The following is a 26,878-nucleotide window of genomic DNA, read 5'->3' on the forward strand; positions in this document are numbered from 1 at the left end:
ACTACATTCTAAGCGAAATGCCCAATCGATACTACTCGGCTATCTCCGTCAAGTTCGGTTAAGCATGCTAAAAATGCCGGAGCTTAACGGAAATGACCGAAAAGTCATAATTGCGTGTAGTCGTGAATTTCCGTAAGTCACGTGATTCAAGCCCAAACACGTAGGGAAATTCTTATAATAACATTTTCTGTTCTGTTTAACCTTATATGTAAAGGTTTGTGTCGCATTTTGTATACTCAATTATCTAATATATGATACAAACTATCATATTGGCACAATGATATTCTATTTAGCAATGTATTTGATGCAAAAATTGTACAAATATTTGGTCAGTGTTTCGTACTCGTTATCATTCAAATCCAATTGTGAATTCGCACAAGGCGCCATGAACATTTTTTTTTGTTTTTCGACCAACAACTGTTTGCGTTTCCAATTACCCAAATCTTAATTTATTTATTATTTATACCGTTTGCGATTTTTTTTCTCAGACTGAAGACTGGGCAAATGAGACATTCTGAGAATTTTCAAAGACAAAATTTTGTGACCCCCCTTTCCAACCATACTGTTGACAAACAAAACATGTATTGGATATGCAAAAAAATATTGCAGGGTGTGATTTCAGTCAATTCGATATTGAATCAGAAAATTACTGATCGATTAATTCAGTCTGGACGAAAGTTTGCCGGACCTTGTCTCCCGACGATAATAAATGGCGAGGTCTGATAATCACAGCTATATTGTAGGCCCGCGTGTCCGGCAATAATTATGGGGCAAAATGATTTAATAAATATGTGTCAAACGTTTAACTTGTTAATTTTATTAACTAACCTATGTTTACTTGATCAAACCAACTTAATCAGGGCATTTATCAACCCGAGCTCCTCGGGTTTTGACGAATAGAAATCGTAAATGACCCGAAAATGATGCCTAATAAATTTGTAATATTATTGTAAATTTGTATTATTATCATTTGAAAGGAGCCGCAAGGCATGCTCTAAATGCCTTTTTGATCAATTAAAGTCAAGAGCAATTAACACCCGAAGTGACAACTTATTATCGATCTGGAATCTATACGGTTTCCATGTCAATTAGCAGCACTCGAACTCAATGATGTGATAACTCCGCCCATTATGCAAAATAACGGATACCTTCGGCTTTTTCGCATTGTACGATGGTTTAAAAAACAACAATGCTTAAATATATTTTGTTAAAGTTTTTTATATCATGTCTATATCAATTTAAAAATATATTTGTATTAGATTTTAATGTGTAACAGATAAAAATAAACATTTTTCGTAGCACATGGTCTAAAAAGCGCGGGAAGCAGGTGCACGCTTACCTTCTGTCAATTTTAATAAAAGTGAAAGGAGAACTGCGTAAAACATTGCCAGTGTAGAGTAAAGTTATATAATATAATAATTTAATTGTTATGCCATTTATCAAAAAATAAAAACAGTGTTGCAATATTGACAATAGGAACGTTGAATGTTTTAGTTTACTTCCGGACAAAATGAAAAACATGAAAGTGAAACTGAAAGTAGAAATGAGAGATGTCGGTGCAACTCAACAATCGCTGTTGCATGTAGGATTCTGACAAGGATGCATAGGGTTACATAAAGAATAGTAAATGCATAATTCCTGTTTCACTGAACATGTAGTAAATAAATAATACGTTCATACGAGTCAAAACATAAATGTCCCAAGTTTGACCCTGGGATTTTTTTAACCACCTAAGAGCAGGAAATAAGACAACAAGGTATACTCCAGTGCTCAGGCTACATGTGACCTTAATAGCAGACTTTTGTACAGACTGTTGATCTGTAAAATTGCTGACCATCAGTAAAATCCTGATAATCACTAAATCAGTTACACTATCACTTACTTGGACCTGTTGAAGTATGTTGCAGGTCCGTGGGTGCTTTTTGGGCTACTTGAGTGGACGTAGGACCTTTAAGTGTTTTTAGTATTGTATTGAATTGTTTTGGAACCATTAAAATATTGTTACTTTTTGGGGAGCAAGATAAAAAACATGCTTTTTGTCTTTCCAGGAAAATGTCTGCTGCAGGAACAAGAGTGTACGTTGGGAGAGTGCCTAATGATGCAAGGGATAAAGATATTGAAAGGTTTTTCAAAGGGTATGGCAGACTACGGGAAATCTTGATGAAGAATGGCTACACATTTGTGGTAAGTAGGGTCTAAATAATCTTAAGCTTTGACTGTCTCGAAGAATATAATACTATATAACAGTCAGTAAAATATTATGACTTTTGGATGAACAAGCCTCAACTTTTACGCAATGGCTTGGTAAAAGCTTTTTCGGAATCACCCTTCTAACCTTGTCAAGACCAACATGTGCTTTCTTCTGCCTTCAGAGAATTAAATGCTTAACAAATTATTATTATGCCCCCTTTTGAAAAAAGTGGGGTATATTGTTTTGCACATGTCGGTCGGTCTGTCTGTCTGTCTGTCTGTCTGTCGGTCGGTCGGAATACCAAATGGTTTCCGATCAATAACTTGAGAACGCTTTGACCGAGGGACCTCATACTTGGTATGTGTATTGGTCATCACCAGCAGATGAACCCTATTGATTTTGAGGTCAGTGGGTCAAAGGTCAAGGTCAGTGTGACCTTTACATGAAAAACGGTTTCCGATCAATAACTTGAGAACGCTTTGACCCAGGAACCTCATACTTGGTAGGTGTATTGGTCATGACCAGCAGATGAACCCTATTGATTTTGAGGTCAGTGGGTCAAAGGTCAAGGTCAGTGTGACCTTAACATGAAAAACGGTTTCCGATCAATAACTTGAGAACGCTTTGACCCAGGGACCTCATACTAGGTAGGCTTATTGGTCATGACCAGCAGATGAACCCTATTGATTTTGAGGTCAGTGGGTCAAAGGTCAAGGTCAGTGTGAACTTTACATGAAAAACGGTTTCCGATCAATAACTTGAGAACGCTTTGACCCAGGAACCTCATACTTGGTAGGTGTATTGGTCATGACCAGCAGATGAACCCTATTGATTTTGAGGTCAGTGGGTCAAAGGTCAAGGTCAGTGTGACCTTAACATGAAAAACGGTTTCCGATCAATAACTTGAGAACGCTTTGACCCAGGGACCTCATACTAGGTAGGCTTATTGGTCATGACCAGCAGATGAACCCTATTGATTTTGAGGTCAGTGGGTCAAAGGTCAAGGTCAGTGTGACCTTTACATGAAAAACGGTTTCCGATCAATAACTTGAGAACGCTTTGACCCAGGAACCTCATACTTGGTAGGTGTATTGGTCATGACCAGCAGATGAACCCTATTGATTTTGAGGTCAGTGGGTCAAAGGTCAAGGTCAGTGTGACCTTAACATGAAAAACGGTTTCCGATCAATAACTTGAGAACGCTTTGACCCAGGGACCTCATACTAGGTAGGCTTATTGGTCATGACCAGCAGATGAACCCTATTGATTTTGAGGTCAGTGGGTCAAAGGTCAAGGTCAGTGTGACTGTAAGCTGAAAAAATTGTCCATATTTTATTTAAGTGTCCAAATCCTACTAACAATTTGGCTCCCAAGGGGGCATAAATGTTTCACTAACATCTCTTGTTTTTCCTTGTTTTTGTTTAAAAACTTAAATGAATATATAAATATATACAAATTTAATATAAATGACAGTTGAAACCTAAAACTGATTCAATTTATAATATCACATTTTTATAACTTTTTGAGGTCAAAGTTATAATATTTCAGTTCTTCACAGCTGATTACAATATGCCCTTATCACATTCAGTACCCTGTACGTTTTCAGCAGCACCCTGCTGTTTTTTAACCTGGCAAAACCCCTAGGCTTTGCATACAAGAAATGTCAACAAAAACTGCAATTTAATCAAGTCAGGAGTGCATTTTACAAGTGGAGTAGGTGTGCTATTTGACCACTGCTGTAAATTGCGTGTTTTGGTATGTGTTTCACTTTCTACATCTTCCTTCATACAGGAGTTTGATGACCCAAGAGATGCGGATGATGCTGTGTATGAATTGAATGGAAAAGAAATGCTCGGTGAAAGGTAATTGCAGAAAATGTGAAATTTAATAAAAAAGTCTGGATTCTTCCCTTATTTAATAAAATGTTCCGGATATTGTGAAACTTCAGGCTATTGACTTGTTGAATTCCAAAAGCAAGACATACGATATCCTATATTTTAGGTAAGTAGATTTAAAACTCGTGAATGTTTCAGAAGTCTTCAGAAATATATTTGTGACTTTATTAAACAATTAAACCAACTTATATCATTCCTTTTGATTTTCAAAAGTTTGAGCTTATATATTGCCCACCAAAAAGCAACTCTAATTTATTCTTGTACAGAATGATATCATTTCTATATTTCCAGGTTAATCATAGAACATGCCAGGGCTTCAAGGCGAGGGGGCCCAAGGGAAAGGGCCGGTGGGTTTGGAGACAGATACGGTGGTGGAGGAGGTCGGTTTGGTGGTGGATATGGAGGAGGATACGGCGGAGGTGGTGGCCGGTTTGGTGGGGGTGGGGGCAGAGACAGGTACGGGGACTCGGGATACAACAGCCGGCGACCCAGTGGTGGGGGCAGGTAAACAAAACTGCAGGCAACACACGGGGCTTTCTGAACAGTAGGAGAAGTAGAATTGTTTGATATTTAGCTGTTATTTAATCATTTTTGCGACTAACAATGAATATTTTAAAACCATAAAAATAATTCAGACAAGTATTTAGCAGAGTTTTGTTTTTAGAATAGTAGTAATTTCGCCTTTTACTGTTAATATATCTTCAGTTTTGATTTTGCCAACATTCATAATACAATTGGAGAAAAAAACAGAAAAAAATAATTCAGAAAGTAGTCTTCCAAATTTTTGCATTAACAAATTAATTGTTTTTTTGTTTATTGCTGTAACTTCTGCTTTAAAATTTTTGATTTTTAACCTCTGTCCGAAATGTGGAGCTTTTTTGATTTGTGGAAAATGGTAATTCTTTCTTTCTGTACGTACATATACATGTACATACATATGGTAGTACTAAAAGTATCTTTATAAGGTGTACTTGAATATTCATGTAGAAAGCCCTGTATTCGAGTGACTTTCAATATTGTGCCTTGCTCTAGAACATCTGACCCCCATCCCATGGTCAAAATGGCTGCTGTGTCGTCTAGAAACCAGTCTTATGGACGTTTTGATATGCTTTTATCTGTTCTGTATTCTGTATTCATTTTATGAAATTTTTTCTGACTGCTTTTATAAACATGCATCAAAGTCTGTTGAATTTTATATATTTTTGAAATACTTAAGTTTTAATGGAACTGGAATGATTTCTGCCTTTTAAGTGAGGAGACATTCTTTTTATTTCATTTATTCCTCTATCATTTCTTCTTCAATATTTCTTGTTAAACAATTCTCTTTTTCTTATTTAAATCTTGCTTTTATTGTTACTTAGTTTGTAATTTGTGCAAAATCCAGTCCACTATTCTTTTCTATTCATTAAAGATTCTTTCTTTCATCACAGCCACAAAGGCATATAAGCATGCATTCCATTATATACTGATACATTTACCTGTAGATATGGGCCACCCCAGAGAACTGACTACAGACTGAGAGTTGAAAATCTTTCATCTAGAGCAAGCTGGCAGGTGGGTACTAGCTAACTAGTTGTCGTACATATGTATGTGCTACTTTTTCTTAATGTTACACATAAAGTCTGAAATAGCACAGATTTTATATACCATCAATGTAACTTGAGTTTATCATTATAAGTTAATGAATGTGTTGAATTCTTTCTGATTTTTACGGGTTAAAGAGTCTTATTTTTAAAAGAAAATGAGACGGATAAAGACGAAAAGGATAAAGATGAAAAGGATTTAGGGGACATAAAAACACAGAGGCACTTAAAGCATTTTCCTTTTACCTATCGATTGCGAACAATAAGTTTTATTCTTAAACGCTTTAAAATTCAAGTCAGGTGGTCACGGTTTGGAATACAAATCCTGTTTATGAATCATGATCTGTATTTTCACATATAACTGATGTATGAAATAAAATGTATCTCTATTAACACAATATTGTAAATATGCAGTTGGTAAACTTTTAATGTAAAAAAACGACCTACTAATCCCATGTATGATAGCCAGAATCTACTTATTACATTAAATGGTAGCCTGAAGCTGTATCATATGTTGTATTATTTTCTCCTGCGAGTAAATGCAGTGATCGAAATTAACACAAGCCCAGAAGCCTTGCACTGGTAAAATGTCTTGCGGGCTTGCTCAAATTTTGAATTCTATATAGCAGGGCTTGTTCAAAAATTGATGCCAAGCAATCATATAAAAATTCGGGCTTGTTCATCCAAAAGTCTAATTTTGATGACTGTTTTATTTATTTACTCCTGCGAGTAAATGGCACTTACTAGTGGAAACTTGTATGAATGAAAATCAACCTTCTTAAATGTAAAAATATTGCAAAATTTCCAGTTTCATGATATTTTTTCCCGAAGATTTCAAGTATGTCAAAAGGTTATAAAAAATGTTGTTGTATTTGTGAATTTCATCATTTAAGTGCATGCATATCTAGTAAACATTTTCATTGTGATTTTTTGTAAAAATGACTTGGCTGGAATTAATGTAAGGTTTTTTGCACACATATAGGTGATAGTAGCACCAAGGCAATGCCCTTTAATCATTTTGTAGGTTAAGTATACATACTAGTTCGTTTTAAAGCCTCCCTCAAAGATTGATGGTTTTGGCATTTTTAAATTATTTACGTCAGAATCGGCTGATTATTGTATCAATGCCTTCAATTCAGTCATATAAGATAACTTAAATAGAACAGATCTCAATTGTTGGGGAAACTGCCCAAAGTTTCACATTTCTTAAAGCGTGTTGCTGTGTTTTAGCCGTAACATACCAATTTTTTAACATAAATATGAAAAAACTGCAATCTGATCTTTTGTCAGCAGTCTTATATCTATGGTTTTCAGACATTTACACAAAAATTGATACATTCCAAGACAAAAATTTAAAAAAAATGTTAATTGGTCAATCTTGTGAGAGTGCAGCTTTAAATGGTTGTAAGAAATTACACATTCTGCTGTCCAAGAATTTTTTGTTTTTCTTTTATAAATGGCATTTAAAGAGACCAAAACCTTCATAAGTCACATATGTAAAATAAGATATATTTTTTACAAAATTATGACTTTCTGTTCTTTTACTTTTCAGAGCTTAAGTTTGGTAAAATGCGAAACCTAGTTAAGATATGGTCCCTTCTTTCAAATGGACGGTTGGGCTGTAAAATACGTCAGGCCGTTCCTACGTTGTCGAGCTCAAGTTAGGGCATCGGTTACGTTGGCTACCCTTGGGTCGCATACGACACCCCCGCCCTCTTGCAAGAACATCTAGGCGCTATTGTGCGTATGGCGGCTCTTGCTGAAAAGCCTCCAACCGTTTATGGGAAAGGGCCAGCACCCAACCGTTTATGGGAAAGGGCCAGCACGATTACCCACAGTCCGTTCAAATAGGTCGTTAGGCGGTGTCTAGGCGATCGATACTCGTGGCTTGCACGTTTTTCGATTAGATAGGTCTCCTCAGGTCCATGCGGCTATCGTTTGCCCTAGCCGGAATGTAGGAGAGATCGATTGATGTACAATTAAGACTGGTCTTGATCGAATTGTTCAAGTGAGGTAATGTTCATTTGTAGGTTATAAAAACCTTGATGGTTACAGTTAACAGTTACTACCACCTCAACATTTTTAAAATCCATGTTCAGGGCTTTTTCCATATGTTGTTAGCTGTCGGAACGATATTTTTTGTTTGTAAGTCTCTGGTCATTTTCACTAACTATCTTAGATCTACCTTAATTTTAACAGTAGTATCTTAGTGTTTTGATTGGACTGTAAAATTTTCTGGCGAACAGAATGAATGGAATTACTAAGGCATATCTAAGGATAAAAATAGTGAATACTGCTCAGAATGTAAAAGAATAAACGTAAATGGTTTGATTCTGTTGATATTATATACCATAGTGGAATGAACACATTGAAAAAGCCCTCGAAGTTGACATTTTTATATCATCATTTTCACTCTTTTCCATCCTTTCATACCTTGTTATTTCTTAATTCCTTGTTAATTCACCTGTTTATATATGGGTAATTTATGGTTAATCAGTATCCACTCTTCAACATTTTAAATTGTTGTTTGCTGTTTTTCATGACCAGGTTATTTTTTTCCTGCCTCGCTTCAAAATTTGGCTGCACATAGACATACAAAATATGACAGGCATAAGGAAGTATTGTGCTGTTGCAGAAAACAGAAGAAGAGTAAGGGTAAGGTATGTTATTAAGGTGTTTTGATGTTAGTCTTGGTGTTTGGTAGATTCAAACTTGTGATTTCTGTGGTTTTCAGGACCTGAAGGACCACATGAGGACTGCTGGTGTGGAGGTTACCTTTGCTGATGCCCACAAACAGAGGACTGGTGAAGGGTAAGCGTTACATGTGTGTTTTTTTTTATGATCCAACAAATTGTGCATGCAAAGTTGTTAATTGATGCCAACATCATGACAGGCTGTAATTTAAATGAAAGTAAAATAGTTCCCTATTGACATTGTCATTCTGAAGGTTTTATTAACCAGGTTTCACTTTGTGAAAACCTGGTTAATAAAACCTTCAGAATGACGAATGTCCGACGGTCGGGCATTGTCAAACTCACCAATGAAACTAAATAATTTCAGTAAGGGTTGACATATTTTTACCAAACTTGGTCTTTAGGAAGTGTTTATGGATACCTTTCATGGTAAGGTAGAGTCATGGTAAAGGTCACTTAAAATAAAATAAATGGTTACGACAATAAACATAAATATTTTTTATAGGAATTTTACTTTTAATAGCTTGGCCACACATATGCTTATATTTCACTGTTTCAGAGTGGTCGAATTTTCAACAGAGTCGGACATGCTGCGTGCCATCGACAAGCTTGACAGCTCCGACATCAACGGCAAGAAGATCAAACTGGTCGAGGAAGGACGAGGAGGTCGTGGAGGTGGCAGACGAAGGTACCACATGTTTCGATGCTCTGACTGCACTTTAGGAATGTTAATGTGGAATTGGATCTAAGATTTTATTGCATTCAAATATAATAAGGCATCCTAAAAGACTCCAGTGTGTTTCTATTTTTCAAGGTTGTTCTTTAATTCTGTGGGGAGGGCAGCATCAAAGTAACCTTATGTATCGAATAATTTTAGTAAGGTTTGACATAAAGAGACCAAACTTGGTATTATTACATCGTTATTGTATTCTAAGTCAAAGCGGCGTAGTCCAGCGCGCTGTCTAACGACGGCTCTTGTTTGTTAGCCTCCTACTTTTTTCTGGTTTCTAAGCAAAGATAACAACATAAATATTCACTATTAATGAATAGTTATAGTAGTCATTGATTTGCATTCAAAAAGGTAGGTAAAGAGCCCTACTATCCCTTCTTTTTTCTCCCTATCCCTATTTTTTTTTAAAACATCCTCCAACTTGAATCCCTACTTTTTTGTTATTGGTCACTTGAAAGCCTGCTTGTGTTTGAGGGTCAAAGATTGGATTTAGCACCAGGCCCAAATAATGAATATTACAAATATACATAAGTCAAATCTCAATATCATTCCATGATACACATTTACCATGATACACATTTACCATGATACACCAAAAGTTCAATATTTAAATATACACAGGGATGCGATTTATCCGATTACCTGAAAAAAATTACCTGAAAAAAAAATATTTGGTTGCTTTCAGTTGTTTAAGCTAATATTCCAGTTGGCTTCAAATTTGAAGTCAGGAGAGCCCTCAAAAGAGCTTCTAAAAAGCCATTTTTTCTTCTACAATGGTGTGCTTTTGATCCCAAGAGCGCCCCATAAACCCATGGCCGAAAATGTTGCAGCCCTCCAGCTGCCAGGTCAATCACATCCCTGTATACAGTATTTAACTTTTTCAGCTATTCACGCAGTCGATCCAGGTCTCGCTCAAGGTCTGACAGCCGAAGCTCAAGGAGCAGTCGATCAAGTACGCCACCCAAGAAACGCTCCCGCACAAAATCAGGAGATGATGAGGAGGATGATTGAACGTTTGAGGATGATTGAACGTAAAGCGTTGTACTACAGATTTGACAGTCCGGCATCTATAACTTTGCATGTATGTGTACAGACTACTGTCAGTCACTGGCTCCTGGCTACTATGAAGAGTTTGCCACATGCCCTAAGACTTGTTCTTTTATTAAAAAACAAATGTGTCTTTCGAACATAGTAGACCTATACTTTATATTATCGAGTGTGTCAAAGACTAAGGTGTTTTTTGGCATCAGAATTTTTTGTCGCTGTATCAAAGTTAAATAATTTCAGACATTGATACAGTATGGGGGGGAATAATCTTACTGAAAAGAACTTTGTTATCATATAAACCTACAGCATTACTGAATATTTTGATTACTAAATAATCTTGAGAAAATCTGTTTATATATCTAATAGTATTTGATAATCCTTGTTAAAATGCTTGTGCAGTTGCTGCTGTCCTTGACTGCTTGATAATGATTGACGACAGGAAGTATATGTTTTAATGTTTCCGTTTTCATTGACCGGATGTTTCCATTAAGTAGAAATTCATCTTTAATGTGCCTGAAATTAGATTTTGAAAAATAAGAGATAATATTTGTGGAATGTATTGTTAACATTACTTACAGAATGTTTTTTTTTCTTTTAGATGTTTAATTGTTATTTTATTTATGAACTGTATGGAAGAGATATAAAGGTTTATAAAGTTGAAAGGTCTGTCAAAAATGTTTTTTTATTCTCAGATATATGTTAAAATAAGTTTGAGTATTGATCATTAAATTAGTTCTGAATTGAAAAATCTATTAAGAAGTACTGTTTATATTAAACTTGGCTCAATATGCTGGTATTTTTATACTGAATGTAACAATTCCTGCTTGCCTCGAATTTCCTGAGGCGCCATGTTTTTTTTGCCAGTCCCTGCATGGATGTTTGAGCAAACAGGGTTTCACTGTGAATGGTTTTACATTTTCAAATTCTCATTTTGTAAACATTCTTTAAGTTTTATTTATGCAAGTTAATGCAAGGTTTAAAGTGTAAATTGATGTGTCAATTCTTGTATAAGAATTGTAAAAATCAATTGAACTATAGACTGATATACTTTTATTGTGGCGTGGACATTCTTGTCCTTATGATTAAAATAATCAACCATCAGAACCATTTTGCTGTACATAAAACATGAAAAACACTGTATTTCATTATATATCTTTTAAACACTATACCATTGTACATTGATATTGTATAATGCTGTACTGTACTGTAATGTTGTTTATCAATACAGAGTTTCTTTTCTATTCAACACATACATGTACTTCAATACCATTACAACATGTCTTGAACAAGTTTTTATCATCATTCTATCATAATTGTGAGAAATACACAAGTTTGTTTTTTTACCATGTAAAATGATTATTGTGAAATAAAAATGTAAACTATCTTAAAATTGTGTTTTCAGTTGATAATTTCTCATGTGAACAAAGTGTGTATACCACGTGATAAATTACGTCATATATGCTACGTCAGAAGGCAATATTTTGCTTTAAATGAATATTTATGCAAAAAGCTACAGAAACAAGCCCAGTAGCAAAAAGTTTAAACATAAACCCGGTTTAGTGGCACTGGGCAAATGCCAAAAGACATAGAACACAAAATCACAAACAAGAAACATAGAAGACTTAAAGATAACTTTTCTTTAAATACACCATTTTGAATGAAACGAAGGGCATTCTAAGCCGCTTAAAGAGCCACGCCTTCGTTTTATTACAGGAGTTTAAGGTGATTAGTTTCATCAAACACTCCGACAACCCTGTTTCCCAAATAATATTTGAACAGTGCTCCGTCAGACTGCCGTATTGCGAAATGGTTTGTCGAAGTGTTTTAAGAAACTACTCTCTCAATCAAACTCGGATAAAAGACCGAAGGCGGGGTTCTTTAAGCGGCGTAGACTGCGCTATGTTTCTTTTAAAATGGTGAAGAATAGGAAAGTTATCTTTGTTTAAATTCTTCATTCGTGGCAAAATATTGCCTTCCGACGTAGCATTTATGACGCAATTTATCACATGGTATACTCGCACTGTGAAATTGCTGCAAAATTTAATAATACCATGGTACATTGATGTTGATTTATGTGTATGTCACATGATAAATTACGTCATAAATGCTACGTCAGAAGGCAACATTTTGCTTCTTATGAAGACTTGAAACAATGATAACTTTAGTACTATTTCTTCACCATTTTAAATGAAACATAGCACAGTCTACGCCGCTTACATTTGTACATAGCCCTGCCTACGGTCTTTCACTAGAGTTTTATTGAGAGTTCAGTTTCTTAAAACACTTCAACGAACCTTTTCACAAAACCGCCGTCTGATGTTTCACTGTCAAAAATTATTTGGAAAGGTTTGTCGAAGTGTTTGAGGAAACTAATCGCCAAATCAAGCTTCGGAAATGATACAGGGGCGGGGCTCTTTAAGCGGCATAGACTTCACTTTGTTTCATTTAAAATGGTCACTGACCTGTAAACCTGTGGTTTATAGGTCCGTGAAATGGTGAAGACAAATAAAAGTTACCTTTTTTTAAACTCTTCACTTGAAGCAAAGTGTTGCCTTCCGACGTAGCATTTATGACGTAATTTACACACTTATACCTATCCCCTTCAAATTACAAGCCCGACACACAGGCTACAATGCTGGGTCCATCAGTTATCCAATAAATTTTACCATATTAATCCACTGGCACCGGATTTTCAAACTCTAAATAAAAAATAAAAAATAAAAAATCGAGTTATTTCAAACTCGAAATAAAAATGCCAAAAATGCGGAAAAAAACATTAAAAATACTTATTTTCATAAATATGCAATTGGGCAAAGTACGGGGAATGCGGCAATAACAATTATACCTACATGACGAGGAAAATGGTTCAAATACATGAAATTTTGATAAACCATTAATTCTTGTCATATATTTATTACTGGGAAACACAAGAAAGCGATGCATTTTTATAAATGTTTAATACCAGACTGGTTCATGATATTCTCAGAACAACAAGTCATTCGGAACTCCTCGGCCATTTTTTTTTCAAAAATAACCTCGGGATGTATTTGGACGGTTTAAATACTCAAAAAGAGGTACGTTTAAGTCCGCTGCAAGTAGATCGCGTAGTAATTTTATTTAGCAGTTAAACTTTGTGACTTAACTCTCTTGGGATTCTTGATTATGTTTGCAATAATACAATTCAATGACAATCAATTTAAACTTAGATTAATAAATACAACTGTAAATCACTAAATTCATTTAATGATATAATTCAAAATTTTACGAACTTCTTCCACAGATGTACCGGCATACATCCGAGATTGTTTTTGAAAAATTTGGCCGAGGAGTTCCGAATGAACAAGTGTACAAGAGGTCAAGAAGCATGGACCGTAGAGGTCATTATTATTTCATCACGACAATTCTGATTAAACATGAACACTTACTGGCCCTCATCGAATGTGCAGAACTTGTTCAAAGCAATTGTGACCTAATTGGCAGCCGTTGTTTAAAAGAAATCATATGTGTTACAGAGGCGGGTCCAGAAATTCATAACTGGTGTGTGGGGGTCACAACCGCCAAACCTTCAAAACTTTTATTTCACTGAGGTATTGAAATGAAACGTAGACGCCGTCATTCAAGAATACCTTTATAAATCTGATAAAGTGGACATACGCACACTCTATATATTATAAATTAATATTGTGCAGGCGTCAATTTAAGTTTAAAATTTGGTGTTTTAGGGTTCATTTAATTGCAAACTAAGGGGCAAAGAACATTGTGCTCCCGCTAGATCCGCCACGGTGTTAATGGTCGCACATGACTTCCGCCGCTACATCCGCGTTCCAAATATAAGTACTGAAGTATCTAAACCATACGTTTATCTGGTTTGCCTCTCATTTGACATGTACAATGGAAAACATTTAGAGGGTTTTTTCTTGTAAACTAAACTATGCTAAATGTGTAAATGACCAGTAGCGCATTGAATATCTTTTTAGTGATATATGTTTTGTGGTATTACCCCAATTAAATAATAATAATAATAAATATTTAACCATGTATATTTGTTGAATATTAGTCTAAAGACTTACGGTTCTGCTTAAATATAGATAACTTACAAGCTATTCTGTTTTTAGAAATCAATGCATCTTTCAAAACTTGATTGTCGGACATTTATTGTCTTTTAAAGTACTATATGCATTGCAAATATGAACAAATTAATTTATACTGTCTTATAAAGTACGGATTTTTAGCACAACAAAAGACAGCCTGAAATTCAATAGTGATTAGATATATTCCTTTCTTACTGAATGGATCTACAAAAGCACAACAACCGGATCAATTCAAAACTCCACCAGGTCGTATTACAAGCCAGTGAATCGAATATATAGTAATAAATGATACTATGAGTCACCCAATTTCTGTTCTGCATCCATGCCTGTACACGCTACAGTGAGGATGTTTCTTTTATTTAAGTACAGGTTGAATGTTCACTGTGTTCACGTTACAACGTATGTTGCGAACTCAGGTTGTTTATAGGGGAGTTTGAAAAAGAGGAAATAAACAGTGGAGTTTGAAAAAGTAATAAACATATAGGGGGTTTGAAAAAGAGGGAATTAACATATAGTGGATTTTGACGAGGGAATAAACATATAGGGTTTGAAAAATAGAAACATATATATAGTCATTATAGGGGAGTTTAAAAAAGAGGAAATAACATAGGGGAGTTTGATAAATAGGAAAACACATCGGGGAGTATGAAAAAGAGGAAATAAACACATAGGGGAGTTTAAAAAAAGAGGAAACAAACATATAGGGGAGTTTGAAAAAGAGGAACATGTATGCAACGTTTGTAAATTCAGACAGAAATGTTACAGACGAGGGAGCAGATAGTGAACGTGATAGTGAACGTGATGATAGTGAAAGTGAAAGGAGTGAAGATGGAGAAGAGAGACGAGCAGAAGAGAGCCATGAAAGAAGTGGACGATTTGTGGAGACTAGACACAATCCAGAGGTGTTCAAAATAAAACAATTCAATCAAGGCAACCAAGAAATGGCACCATTTTACAACGGTGTCACGCTTGAAGAGCGTATGGCAGAAGTAAGATCATCTATTTACTACATAAGGCAGAACTGGGGCAAGAGACATCAGTTTATGGAAGAACTTAAACACCTACTGCAAGATGGAGACGGACTAGAATTTGAAGAAGAAACAACTCGTGCGCATTGCGTTCAGCTGTTTTCATCAGACCGTGATTGGTTAACACAAGAAAAAGCGCAATCTGCAGAATTAAATTATGAAGCTGTAAAACTGTATACATCCAAAGATGGACATAAAAAGATTTATCGCATTGCTAATTACATATTTAGACAGAAAGGCGATGTATCGCCGGAAATCATTCGTTGCATTGTGTTTCTTGTTGAGCTCATAAACATAGATTTGTTCAACTATTGTCTGAAATTCCCAGGAAAAAGCGACTTTCAAGGAACGGTGTACAGAGGAATGGGGGTTACTGATGAAGATTTGGACGCATTTAAAGCTATGAGGGAAGAACCAATCAATAAAAGAAATGTTGCCGTGCCTCTTGGTATGTTCATTTCGATCTACCTGTATTTTCTGTATTAGCATTCCAGTTCATAAACGTTTTACTGCTTTACATTAATGGTATTTCAATAAATCAATAGTTTGTAATCAATAGTTATATCAATATTATAAATAATACGATGAAAATTACAGGGGCAAGCTCAGTAGTCGAAAATCCAAAAATGAACTTGGTTTAGAGGCTCCAGGCAAAAGCCCAAACGACAATGAACTAGAGACACAAACATATAAACACCACAGAAACAAATACAAACACCACATACAGACCACACACTAATCAAAATAGATTAACCAATAAATGAGGGGATTGCCCCCTTCATTCGGAACTCCTCGGCCATTTTTATCGAAAACAACCTCGGATGTATGCCGGTACATCAGTTGAAGTAGTTCGTAATTTGTTTAATTATATCATTAATTAAATGTAGTGTTTTAGAGTTGTATTTATTGATCTAAGTTTAAATTGATTGCCATTGAAGTGCATTAATTATTGCAAACATAATAAAGATTCCCAAGTGTTAAGTCATTAAGTTTAACTGCTTAATAAAATTACTACGCGATCTACTTGCACTCGATATGAGCAGCGATCTACTCAAAAACGTACCACTTTTTGAGTATGTAAACCGTCCAAATACATCCGAGGTTGTTTCCGATAAAAATGGCCGAGGAGCTCCGAATGTGCCGCCTTGGAACGGTCAGTGACACACGAGTTCACTGGAACCCGGCACTGTTTAACAATTGTGTACATTTGCTAGCATATATACGATATACGTATATATTATAATTATCCGTATTCATCCGTTTGTATCTGTTTCAGGACTATTTGCATCTAGTTCAAGCATAAAAGTCGCAAAGAAATTTATACGACAGACGCTCAAGGGTAGCAGTCTGCATCCACTGATGTTAAAGATTCATGTGATCAGCCTTAAACAAGAATACGTGAACATATATCGGGACCGTTTCCCGGGCGCTGAACTCACCACCATATGTGCAGTTGATATCCATGAGATTTCCCGCTTTCCAAAAGAAAAGGAAGTCCTTCTTCGCGGTCCTTTTATGGTCATATTAAACTTCTATGAAGACGAAAACACGCGTTTGCTGGGACAGCCATGTAATGTTGTTGAAGCGGTTATGTTGAATGCAAATCGAGATCACATTTCGACATCACACCTTGGGGATTTGGACGCGCGAGCACGAGACATCTTTGGTGCCATGGTTTCAGTGACGAGGAATGAGTATGCACGTGAATATTGCAAGAAGAATGGTCTGGTTGACGATGCACACGAATACACGAAGGCATTTGAAGATAGCATAACAAAGCTAAATGCAGTGCTTGAAAAGTGATATATAAACAAAAATACTTCAATTACTTGTTCTTTTTATCGGTTAAAACACGTCATAATTGTTGAAACGTCTGTTATTTTTACTGTACGTATAAAAGGTTATTATACAAATATAACTATTCGTATATTGTTTTATTACTTTTATTCAGTTGTTGAGTTGAGTTGAGTTGTTGGCTTTTTCCAATACCACGCACACGATTACACTACCACACTATTAAAATCATCTAATTTTTATTGTTTTTATATTTATTTTGTGATTTCAATTGAATTTCAACGAATAAATCGCTTAATGCATTGTGGTTATAATGAATTAGGTATACTGGATTTGTATAGTCGCTGGCACTTGGATATGAACAATTAACTTAGTCTGTAATGCGTGTACGTTAACTTAGTCTGTAATGCGTGTACACAATGTATAGAGACACTTGATGAAACAAACACACGCCAGTAGCATAATACAATGTGGTTACAATGAAGATAATGTTTAATTTGTTCGGTAAACCGAGTAAGAAGGAACATCATATGACAACCTGGCTTAGTTTCTGTTTGGCAACGACGGATTGTACTTGCAGTGATGCTCTTAGTTGTCGTTGTTTCCTTGGTTTAGTTTTTATAATAATATCCATGACCATTTCATAGTTTTCTTCGCTCCCACATACCCATCTAGCAATATTTTTTTTATCCGCCTTACTTGTTGCCTCCAAAGTCTTTACCTGTCGAGTGATTTGGACGTCATTTTATAAAGAATCTTCGGAGATATTTTGAACTTCCCTACATCTTGGACAAACTTCGTTATCTTTAGTAGGAAAAGGATGATTAATTCATTCACTACTGTTTAACATTTCTCCTAGGTACGCATTATTTGATAAAATTTAAGTTGAAACTTAGAAATGAATGAATTCTTTTCAAACCCCATACCTCACTACCTTACTAGGAATAACCAAGGTGTATTTATATTAAAATTCTACGCGTATAGGATTGTTTCTGATTTTTTTTGCATTACTTAAAGCTGCACTCTCACAGATTGAACGTTTTGACAACTTTTTTTATCTTTTGTCTTCAAACGAGACATTTTATGCGAAGGTGCATGGACACCAGTGATATACGATTGCTGACTAAAAATTAGATCGCAGATTTTCATATTTAAGTTAAAAAAAATGTGTTTTATGCATTTTTCTTAAACCGTTAGTAACGCTTTTAGCCATAAATTATTAATTGTCGAGAGGAAATATGAAAACCTGCGATCTGATCTTTTGTCAGCAGTCTTATATCACTGGTTTGCAGATATTTACGCAAAAATTGGTTCATTCCAAGACAAAAAAGGTTGTCAAAACAATCAATCTATGAGAGTGCAGCTTAAGGTGTATATAGTTTTTCTTGCGTAATCACAATGTAATGATTTTCAGTTACATTTAATTGTTTGCAATTATAAATAAATGGAACTTCCAGAACATTGTATCAATTACGTTAGCATTTTCGTATCGCTTTCTGCAAAAATAACACATAAACTGAAGGATAATACAACAAAATATCCAAATCACTGTCAAAATTGCGCCCCCTTTAAATAACGCTTAATCCTAGATCAACACATGCAATGTAAGCATGAAATTATAATCTGTAGGATTTAAAGAGATAGCGTGTATTTTGGGGCTTGTGACCATTTTTTAAAAATATAAAATTAGATTAACTGAGGTGCCATATTAGTTAGTATGATTTAACCCAATTTGTGACCACTGTCTGAGTTACTTCCCTTGTCGCATGTAACAAACTTCCGGTTTTCACAAGACAAAAACGTGCAAAAATGAGTTTCGCCAATTACAAGAAAAATGTGGAGGCCGGAGACACTGTCATGTTATATCTCGGCTTTGATAATATGCACACTTTTGTTGTGAACAAAGGAATCGTTTTTCAAACAAGATATGGCGCTCTGGAACACGCAGATTTGATCGGGGTTCAGTACGGTAGCAAGATTCAGTTGAAAAATGGATATTTATATATTCTCCACCCTACACCGGAGTTTTGGACCAGTAATCTACCACACAGAACTCAGATTTTATATTCGACAGACATCAGCCTCATTACAATGCAACTGGATCTCAAACCGGGCTCTGTTGTTGTCGAGTCAGGTAATGTCAAAGTCCAGGCTTCTGTTTTTTAAAACTAACAAAATTATATTTCCTCATTAAAAACACTACCGCTTGAGTTGTATTGTATTAATTGATGTCCTAATCCTTGAAATTAGTCCTTTCCAAATGTTTTTATACTTTTTAATCCCCCCCCCCCCCTCCCCTGCGGGGAGGAACTGCTCGTCAACCCCCTGCCAAATGCCCCACACCCAAGGGACTCTAGGTAAGGCCCATTCTCCACTATATTTGGCAGGAAGACAAAACCACTGCACCTCGAGGCTACCTGGAAGGTAAAAACATGGCCCATTTCCCCGGCTATCCCCGGTATACCCCCAGACCTGGGAGGGGGGGGGGGGGCATGGTTACAATTGACTGGTGCATATTTCCTAAAGTACCAGGTCAAGGAAATTGCAAAATATGCACATGGGACCATCTTATCAAGAAATCAATATTTTGGTGTAATAAGAAAATGTAAAGGCCTTAATGGCTTGTTGGACCCAAAGTGCCTAGCCTAGGCTTATTACTGACATGCATTTATTGTACCAACATGCTTTCATTCCCACCGCAAAGATCCTGATCAAAACTCTCAGAATCCACAGTGACAATTAAAAGCTTTGCTGCTTCAGATTGTTATGGTTGACTGACAACTTTTACTTTATTTCCAAACTCCTAATTTAATGACGCCCTCAGACAATAATCTTTTCTCTCACTCCAATAATTGGTCCCCTTTTGTTTACAATCATCTGCAGACACAACTACCGTAAATGACTGGGTATTTTTTCCTCCTTTAAAAAAAAAATCCTCCTTCTTTAATCCCTACTTTTTTGTTATTGGTCACTTGAAAGCCTGTAATTTGGACGACTCAATAAGATGTGCTTTTAACGTGAAGTTTTCCCAGGTTTAGTCACAACCTATATTGTCCAATGGTTTCTGATACATGTAGTAAAGCTAAACATATATTTAACAACTGGTAAGGATTTAATTAGGCCATAGCTTTTTGTAATTTAAGACAAAGAAAATTCATTTATTCATCCATTCATCTCTTATATCTAAGCTGCTTATATCCTCTTGCAATGGAATAGCTTCTTGTTCATCAGTATGATTTATCTCATACATGTATTTGCAGGTACGGGTAGTGGATCCCTCTCTCATGCCATCATCCGGACAATTGCCCCTACTGGCCACCTCCACACCTTTGAGTTTCATGACCAAAGAGCAAAGATAGCAGAAGAGGAATTCAAAACCCATGGTTTGTAAAGTGAAAGATATGGCAGATTTCACGTTTTGGTGACCAAAAAGTTCCCGGCGAATATTGATTTTTAAAATTTATTGCAGATTTGTGATTTCAACATAATCTTTTACAGCAATTTCTTATCTATCATATTTTAGAACATTTGCAATGATTTATTCATGCATTTTTATAAAAAAAAGAATTTTGTATCACCATACCATTTGTGCTAGTGTTACAATATTGCCGGTAAAAACTTGTTTTTTTTTAATATTTTGATCCAAAGAAGTATTTTGTCTTGCACTAAATGGTTCATTTATCTATAAAACAGATTGTACAGACAAAAAATAAAGATTGTTTCGTTTTTCTCAAATAAATTTATTGAAACAAACCCTAATTGGACAACAAGACAGAAAATGCTTTCTGCAAACATAGGTTTTCTTTTTATATCAGATCAGATAAGCTATAAACATAAATGTTTTGTTGTGGTAATATAAATGTCTCTAGTATGGTGCAATTATCATTACCTTTGATAATAAACATATATATTATAAATTGCTAATTGCAGTATGTGCTAGTGTTACCACAAAACAGAATGAGTAACATTAGCAGTATGTCACATTAGCAGTTGGACAGAATGTTTCACAACAAATTAAATACAGACCTACCACAGACTATTTGAGCTTGATACAGTATAAAACAAACTATATAAATGATTGATAAACACGGTCAATTGATAATCACAAAAATTCTTAATTCTGTCCAATAAATAACGATATCAAACACAAAAGCGGTATGAATTCAATATAAACTACGTACCTAATGAATGAATACTTACAAACGATAGTTTACAGACGACATTGTTATGTTCGAATAATTGACTCTGGGAAAGTCATCAAATTTCAACGATTTTCTTGCTTTATTAAGCGCTTGTCTTAATGCTAGCGTGACATAATGTTAACGTTACATCGAAGGACAGAATGAGCCAAACTTGGATTAAGTTTTTATCAACGGTATTCACCACTATTTTTATCATTTCAATGTCAACTGTGAACCAGTCCAATATAAAAGTAATCGCTACCCGGATGTTAACCCTCAGTCGGTGTAAATTATTCACGAATAGAAAAGGTGCTATCGTCATGCTAAAATGGGACAGAATCGATTTTGAGTAACATTAACACATTTTTAGACCTACAAAACTTTATGATCGGGAATGACCAATTTCTTGTTACATGCAATACTGTTTTTATCCGACACGTAGTCTTTGTTTTCAGTGATTTAATAAAGGTGTGTTTAGGCTTAAAACAGTTAGCAGTGGATCATGTCTGCTAATGTTACACAACAATTCGAGGACAGATTACCGTAACGTTATCACCATGCGCAATTACCGAAAATTTAAGTATATTACGAACGAAATGCAATCATTTTAGATATATTATTGTTTTAATTAACATTTCTTGCAAACATTATTCAACAGACAAGAATAAAATACTTACCAGATGTTACTGAAAAGCATCCTCAAAAAAGTGGTATATTTGTCCTAAATATCGGCATATTTTTACATTTTTTTTACCTTATTTAACACAATATTTTCATTATTTTAATACAAATCACTTCTATTAGGTGTTCTTATTGGGTTGGGAAAGGCAATTGCTGTATATATGACGTTGACATGCAATAACAATAAATGAAAGCAAATGGGCCAAATAATTGCCTTTTTTGTGAAATCTGCCATATAGAAAATTTATGTATGCTCAGTTAGGCCATAAAAAATTGATCAGTTGTTCGTCGGATCTACAGCACCTATTTTTCAGATTGAAAAAAAAGTTTTTTTTGTTTGTCCGCTCAATTTTTTTGCACAATAATCCGTAAAACAAAAGATTAATTCTATTGTGGCCTTAACACTGGGATTGTCATCTAATGAAATATTATTTTAATATAAATAATATATCTGGTACAAAAGATTACTCATTTGAGTCTTGCTTAGAAATTTTAAAAATAAATGATTGGCATATTATCATTCAACTGTGTTCACAAAATATGTCTAACTTCAAAGGCCCAGTCTGTTAATCTTGCTAAACTGTTTACTTTATGGTAATGCCTGCCAGTACTAGCAAACAATTAGTTTTCAAACTGACAAACATTTGATACATATATAATCAAAGAAGTGACCACTTTAGTTCAATCACAGGTACACAATACATTTGATATTATTGTTTCTTTGTTTTTTACCTTTACCATACATTTCAGGAGTGTCCGAGTATGTAACAGTGACCCACAGAGATGTTTGTGAAGCAGGGTTTCAGTTGGACCACGTGGCAGATGCAGTGTTTCTGGACCTTCCAAAACCCTGGCTGGCAATCCCAAGTGCAAAAAAAGCTCTGAAGTTATCAGGTATGCATATTGTATAGCCAGTGTGTATTCAAGTTGCTGTTGTTTTGATGGAAATAGTTTAATGCATACTCTCAATACAAGGGTATTAGTACAAAAAAGGTGTTTTAAGTTTACTTATGCCTTCTTTTGTATAATACAGTGTTTGAATTTCCTGTTTCGCTTTTATTCCTCGTGAAATAGACTGATAAATTCTAAGAAGAGTACTTTTTTTGGTAGGAAAGGCTTTTGTGCTCCAACATACATTGTAACACGTAGCACATTTGAAGTATATTTTGTCAAATTATAAAGCTGTGGAGGCCATTTCATCTTGAATTCTAGAAACATTTTGGACTGCCCCGGAGATAGAATCATCTTGAATCCTGGAAGCAATTTGTTATGCTGGAGATTGTTTCATCTTGCATCCTAGGAGCAATTTGTACTGCTCCGGAGATAGTTTCATCTTGAATCCTGGGAGCAATTTGTACTGCTCCAGGGATAGTTTCATCTTGAATCCTGGGAGCAATTTATACTGCTCCGGAGATAGTTTCATCTTGAACCCTGGGAGCAATTTGTACTGCTCCGGAGATAGTTTCATCTTGAACCCTTGGGGCAATTTGTACTGCTCCGGAGATAGTTTCATCTTGAATCATAGGAGCAATTTATACTGCTCCGGAGATAGTTTCATCTTGAACCCTGGGAGCAATTTTTACTGCTCCGGAGATAGTTTCATCTTGAACCCTGGAAGCAATTTATACTGCTCCGGAGATAGTTTCATCTTGAACACCGGGAGCAATTTATACTGCTCCGGAGATAGTTTCATCTTGAATCATAGGAGCAGTTTGTACTGCTGCGGAGATTGTTTCATCTTAAATTTTAGGAGATAGTTGCATCTTGAATCCTAGAAGAAATTTCCTTCAAATGAGAATTTCTATATTGAATTTCAATGCTAGAACTGCACTGTTGAAAAATCACTCTTTGTAATTGCTTCTAGTATTCTTGATAAACGTGCCCCTATTGCCCCCACTACTAATGCCTCATCGGCTAGGATTCTTATAATAAAAAAAAAATTCTCGTGCTGAAATAATCTGTTATACAGAGCTTATTTGTATTGTAGATTGTCTTTGTGGACTTTAAATAAATATTATCTTATTTTCCATGCATTTCAGGGGGAAGGGTGTGCTCATTCTCGCCATGCATTGAACAAGTGCAGAGAACTTGTGAAACATTGACTCAGCTAGGATTTCATGATCTTAAGACCATGGAGTGTTTGTTGAGAAATTTTGATGTACGGACTATCAACTTACCGTCTGCTGACCTTGGGCCAGAAAATCAAGTAACAGATGAATCGACTAAAGGTGAAAATAGTGAAGAAACTGAATTACAAGATATTGAAGAAGCTAAAAAGGAAAATGAAGTTATTAAAAGTGTTGATAAAGACAGCAATGCAAAGAAAGACTTACTTGAAGGCGCAGGTAGTGAGGAAAAAGGTGACACAAAGACCAAACGAGAGGCTGATGACAACAGAACTGATAGGTCAAAAAAGAAGTTTAAATCTGATAAGGAAAAGGGCAAAAATACGAGGCATGACTTTGATCTGATCGGCTACAAAGATGAGAAGAGTTTTTTCTTTAAGACCGCTGCTCCTGTAAACCAGATGCCGGGGCATACTGGGTTTCTGACATTTGCGTCCTTGTACCCTTGTTAAGACTATACATTTTAGTGAACTTTCCCCATCAAAATCATTGGATGAATTTCAACATTTATATTATGTAATATCTATAATTCATTATTAATAAAAGGGCTCAGAAAATGGTGTTATTACTCAGCTCTTAATCATTATGATACTTAATGTAAAATGTAGAGGTGCAACGATTTGCTCCATGCATTGAAAAACGGGTTTTAAACTTGCCAATTCATTTCGATACAGAAACCCTCAAAATATGATTTGCACCGCATATTACACATGCATGCTACAAAATGACCCGTTGTATCCGCATTCTAAACATGTCAATGTTTGTTACGCGGCAAACTTATAACAGAAACTATCTGTTGATACAATTTAAATAAATAACAAAACACGAGCTGCTATAAATGTGTGGTGTGTTTATGTACATGTCGAATTTGACGATTTGACGGACTTAAATAATTGGTCAATTGTTAATCTGGCATCCAATCAATAATAGAGTTTCATTCTTACTAGCCTAGTAACATGGCGTCTCGCTCATTGAAAGACGCTCTTAAAAAACTAAAATCAAGAGTGTGGGCACAGATATCAGGCTCTGCAAGGGATTAATACAAAAAGCAACATGTAAAACTTGTTTCAAAGACATTAGTTATTTAAAGTCCAGCAGCTTGACTTCTCTCTTACAGCATTTGAAAAAGGAAACACTCCATCGATGTGTCGAAATTTAAGTCCGTCAAATCGTCAAATTTGACATGTACATTAAAACACACCACACATTTATAGCAGCTCATGTTTTGTTATTCTTTAAATTGTATCAACAGATAGTTTCTGTTGTAAGTGTGTATTTTTTTTGTTGTTATTTGACTTTGTAAACAGAAAGTTTATAAATTGGAATTTGTTCTTGATGAAACACTGTCGTAGTTTTTGATTTAACGATTAAACAACTTTTAAATGTACAACTTAGTAATAAATAGCAGCAATAAGTAAAACATGAATCAAATCGAAATTAATCGAATCAACATGTTTGATATCGGAATTGAATCGACATGTTTGATATCGGAATTGAATTAACATGTTTGATATCTGAATCGAATCAACATGTTTGATATCGAAATGGAATCAACATGTTTGATATCAGAATCAAATCAACATGTTTGATATCGGAAGTGAATCAACATGTTTGATATCGAAATGGAATCAACATGTTTGATATCGGAATTGAATAGACATCTTTGATATCGGAATTGAATCAACATGTTTGATATCGGAAGTGAATCAACATGTTTGATATCGAAATGGAATCAACATGTTTGATATCGGAATTGAATAGTCACGTTTGATATCGGAATTGAATAGACATGTTTGATATCGGAATTGAATAGACATGTTTGATATCAGAATTGAATCGAATCAAGCTTTAAGTGAATTGTTGCAGCTCTAGTGAAATGGCATTGCTGTGATAAAAGGGCTGCTATTTCCTGTTGGATATGACAAGGGGATGTTACGCAAAATGACATTGGTAATTAGCTTTTTTTTCTCAGAACAAAAGAAAAATGAATTATGATGGCATATTTAATCAAATTATACACCTAGATTCTTCAAAATAATTTAACGAGTTAATTTAGCACTGAAATATTTGACATCATATAGCTTTGACCTGTTTACACACGTCATATATACATGTGTGTTGTCATGGATACCTGAAATTTAATTGGCAGCGTTTGATAAAATACACCAATTTTCTACTATTGATTTAGTTTGCATTGAACTTAAATTGTACAATTTACATTTGCAACATTTATTTTTATGTAAAAGTTTTGACAACCTTCACAGTAACGTGCATGGCAAACGCATGCTTACGCTCATTAATTTTTCAGAGAACTCGTGAAGTAATGTGCAGGGCAAATGTATGCTTATTCTCATCATTTTTTACTTAATAGTCATGCAATCAGTTTAACTGGAGATACATTTTAGTCATAGTTATGGGACTTGCCAGTCATATGACAGTCCTTATTATGTCCATAGGTAGGTTTACTAGTGCCTATGTGTCCGTCACATTGCTCGGTTTCTGAAATTTGTTTTGTCCCATGCACCTCCAAAAGTATTGCATTAATACTATACTTGGACAGGGAAAGATCATAGGCATGTTGGTCAGCATTGGAAACTGTGTATCTGCAATTTGAGTGGTATTTCAGTTAATCTAACAAGAGTTATGGCCCTTGACTTAATAAAAATAGTCTGAAAATTACCGTTCCTGCATCCAGACAGGATCTTGGGCATTCTTCTTCAGTTGGTTATCAGTTATGGCACAAAACTAAATGCCTCCTGCTGATATCACTAAACCTTCAATTTGCGAAAAACGGACAAGTTAAAAAATGAAAAATAAAAGACCAACACAGCATTGATA

The 26,878-nt window shown here is 35.2% G+C and overlaps 3 protein-coding genes across 5 annotated transcripts; all 3 read left to right on the forward strand.

Moving 5' to 3' along the window:
• Positions 1–127: 127 nt before the first annotated feature.
• LOC128209019 (serine-arginine protein 55-like) lies at positions 128–11,523 on the forward strand. 3 transcript variants are annotated; one of them, XM_052912815.1, is made up of 8 exons: positions 128–160; positions 2,049–2,184; positions 3,983–4,053; positions 4,378–4,590; positions 5,571–5,640; positions 8,404–8,480; positions 8,922–9,050; positions 9,977–11,523. In XM_052912815.1, the coding sequence occupies exons 2-8, from the start codon at positions 2,053–2,055 to the stop codon at positions 10,101–10,103; spliced, it is 819 nt and encodes a 272-aa protein (XP_052768775.1). In that variant the 5' UTR covers positions 128–160; positions 2,049–2,052; the 3' UTR covers positions 10,104–11,523. The 3 variants fall into 3 exon arrangements, with proteins under 3 accessions (XP_052768775.1, XP_052768774.1, XP_052768776.1); XM_052912814.1 differs by having other exon boundaries at positions 141–214; XM_052912816.1 differs by having other exon boundaries at positions 141–214; positions 4,378–4,542.
• Positions 11,524–14,477: 2,954 nt separating this feature from the next.
• On the forward strand, positions 14,478–17,256 carry LOC128209606 (uncharacterized). Its single transcript, XM_052913704.1, has 3 exons — positions 14,478–14,699; positions 14,760–15,706; positions 16,535–17,256. Exons 2-3 carry the CDS (start codon positions 14,956–14,958, stop codon positions 17,059–17,061), a joined length of 1,278 nt encoding a protein of 425 aa, XP_052769664.1. The 5' UTR covers positions 14,478–14,699; positions 14,760–14,955; the 3' UTR covers positions 17,062–17,256.
• A 1,574-nt stretch (positions 17,257–18,830) lies between these two features.
• LOC128207583 (tRNA (adenine(58)-N(1))-methyltransferase catalytic subunit TRMT61A-like) lies at positions 18,831–24,597 on the forward strand. The gene is made up of 4 exons (XM_052910615.1): positions 18,831–19,186; positions 20,313–20,435; positions 22,665–22,808; positions 23,954–24,597. The coding sequence occupies exons 1-4, from the start codon at positions 18,862–18,864 to the stop codon at positions 24,490–24,492; spliced, it is 1,131 nt and encodes a 376-aa protein (XP_052766575.1). The 5' UTR covers positions 18,831–18,861; the 3' UTR covers positions 24,493–24,597.
• The last annotated feature ends 2,281 nt before the right edge of the window (positions 24,598–26,878 follow it).

The sequence above is a fragment of the Mya arenaria genome, chromosome 11, assembly GCF_026914265.1.
Source record: "Mya arenaria isolate MELC-2E11 chromosome 11, ASM2691426v1".
NCBI classification, from domain to species: domain Eukaryota; kingdom Metazoa; phylum Mollusca; class Bivalvia; order Myida; family Myidae; genus Mya; species Mya arenaria.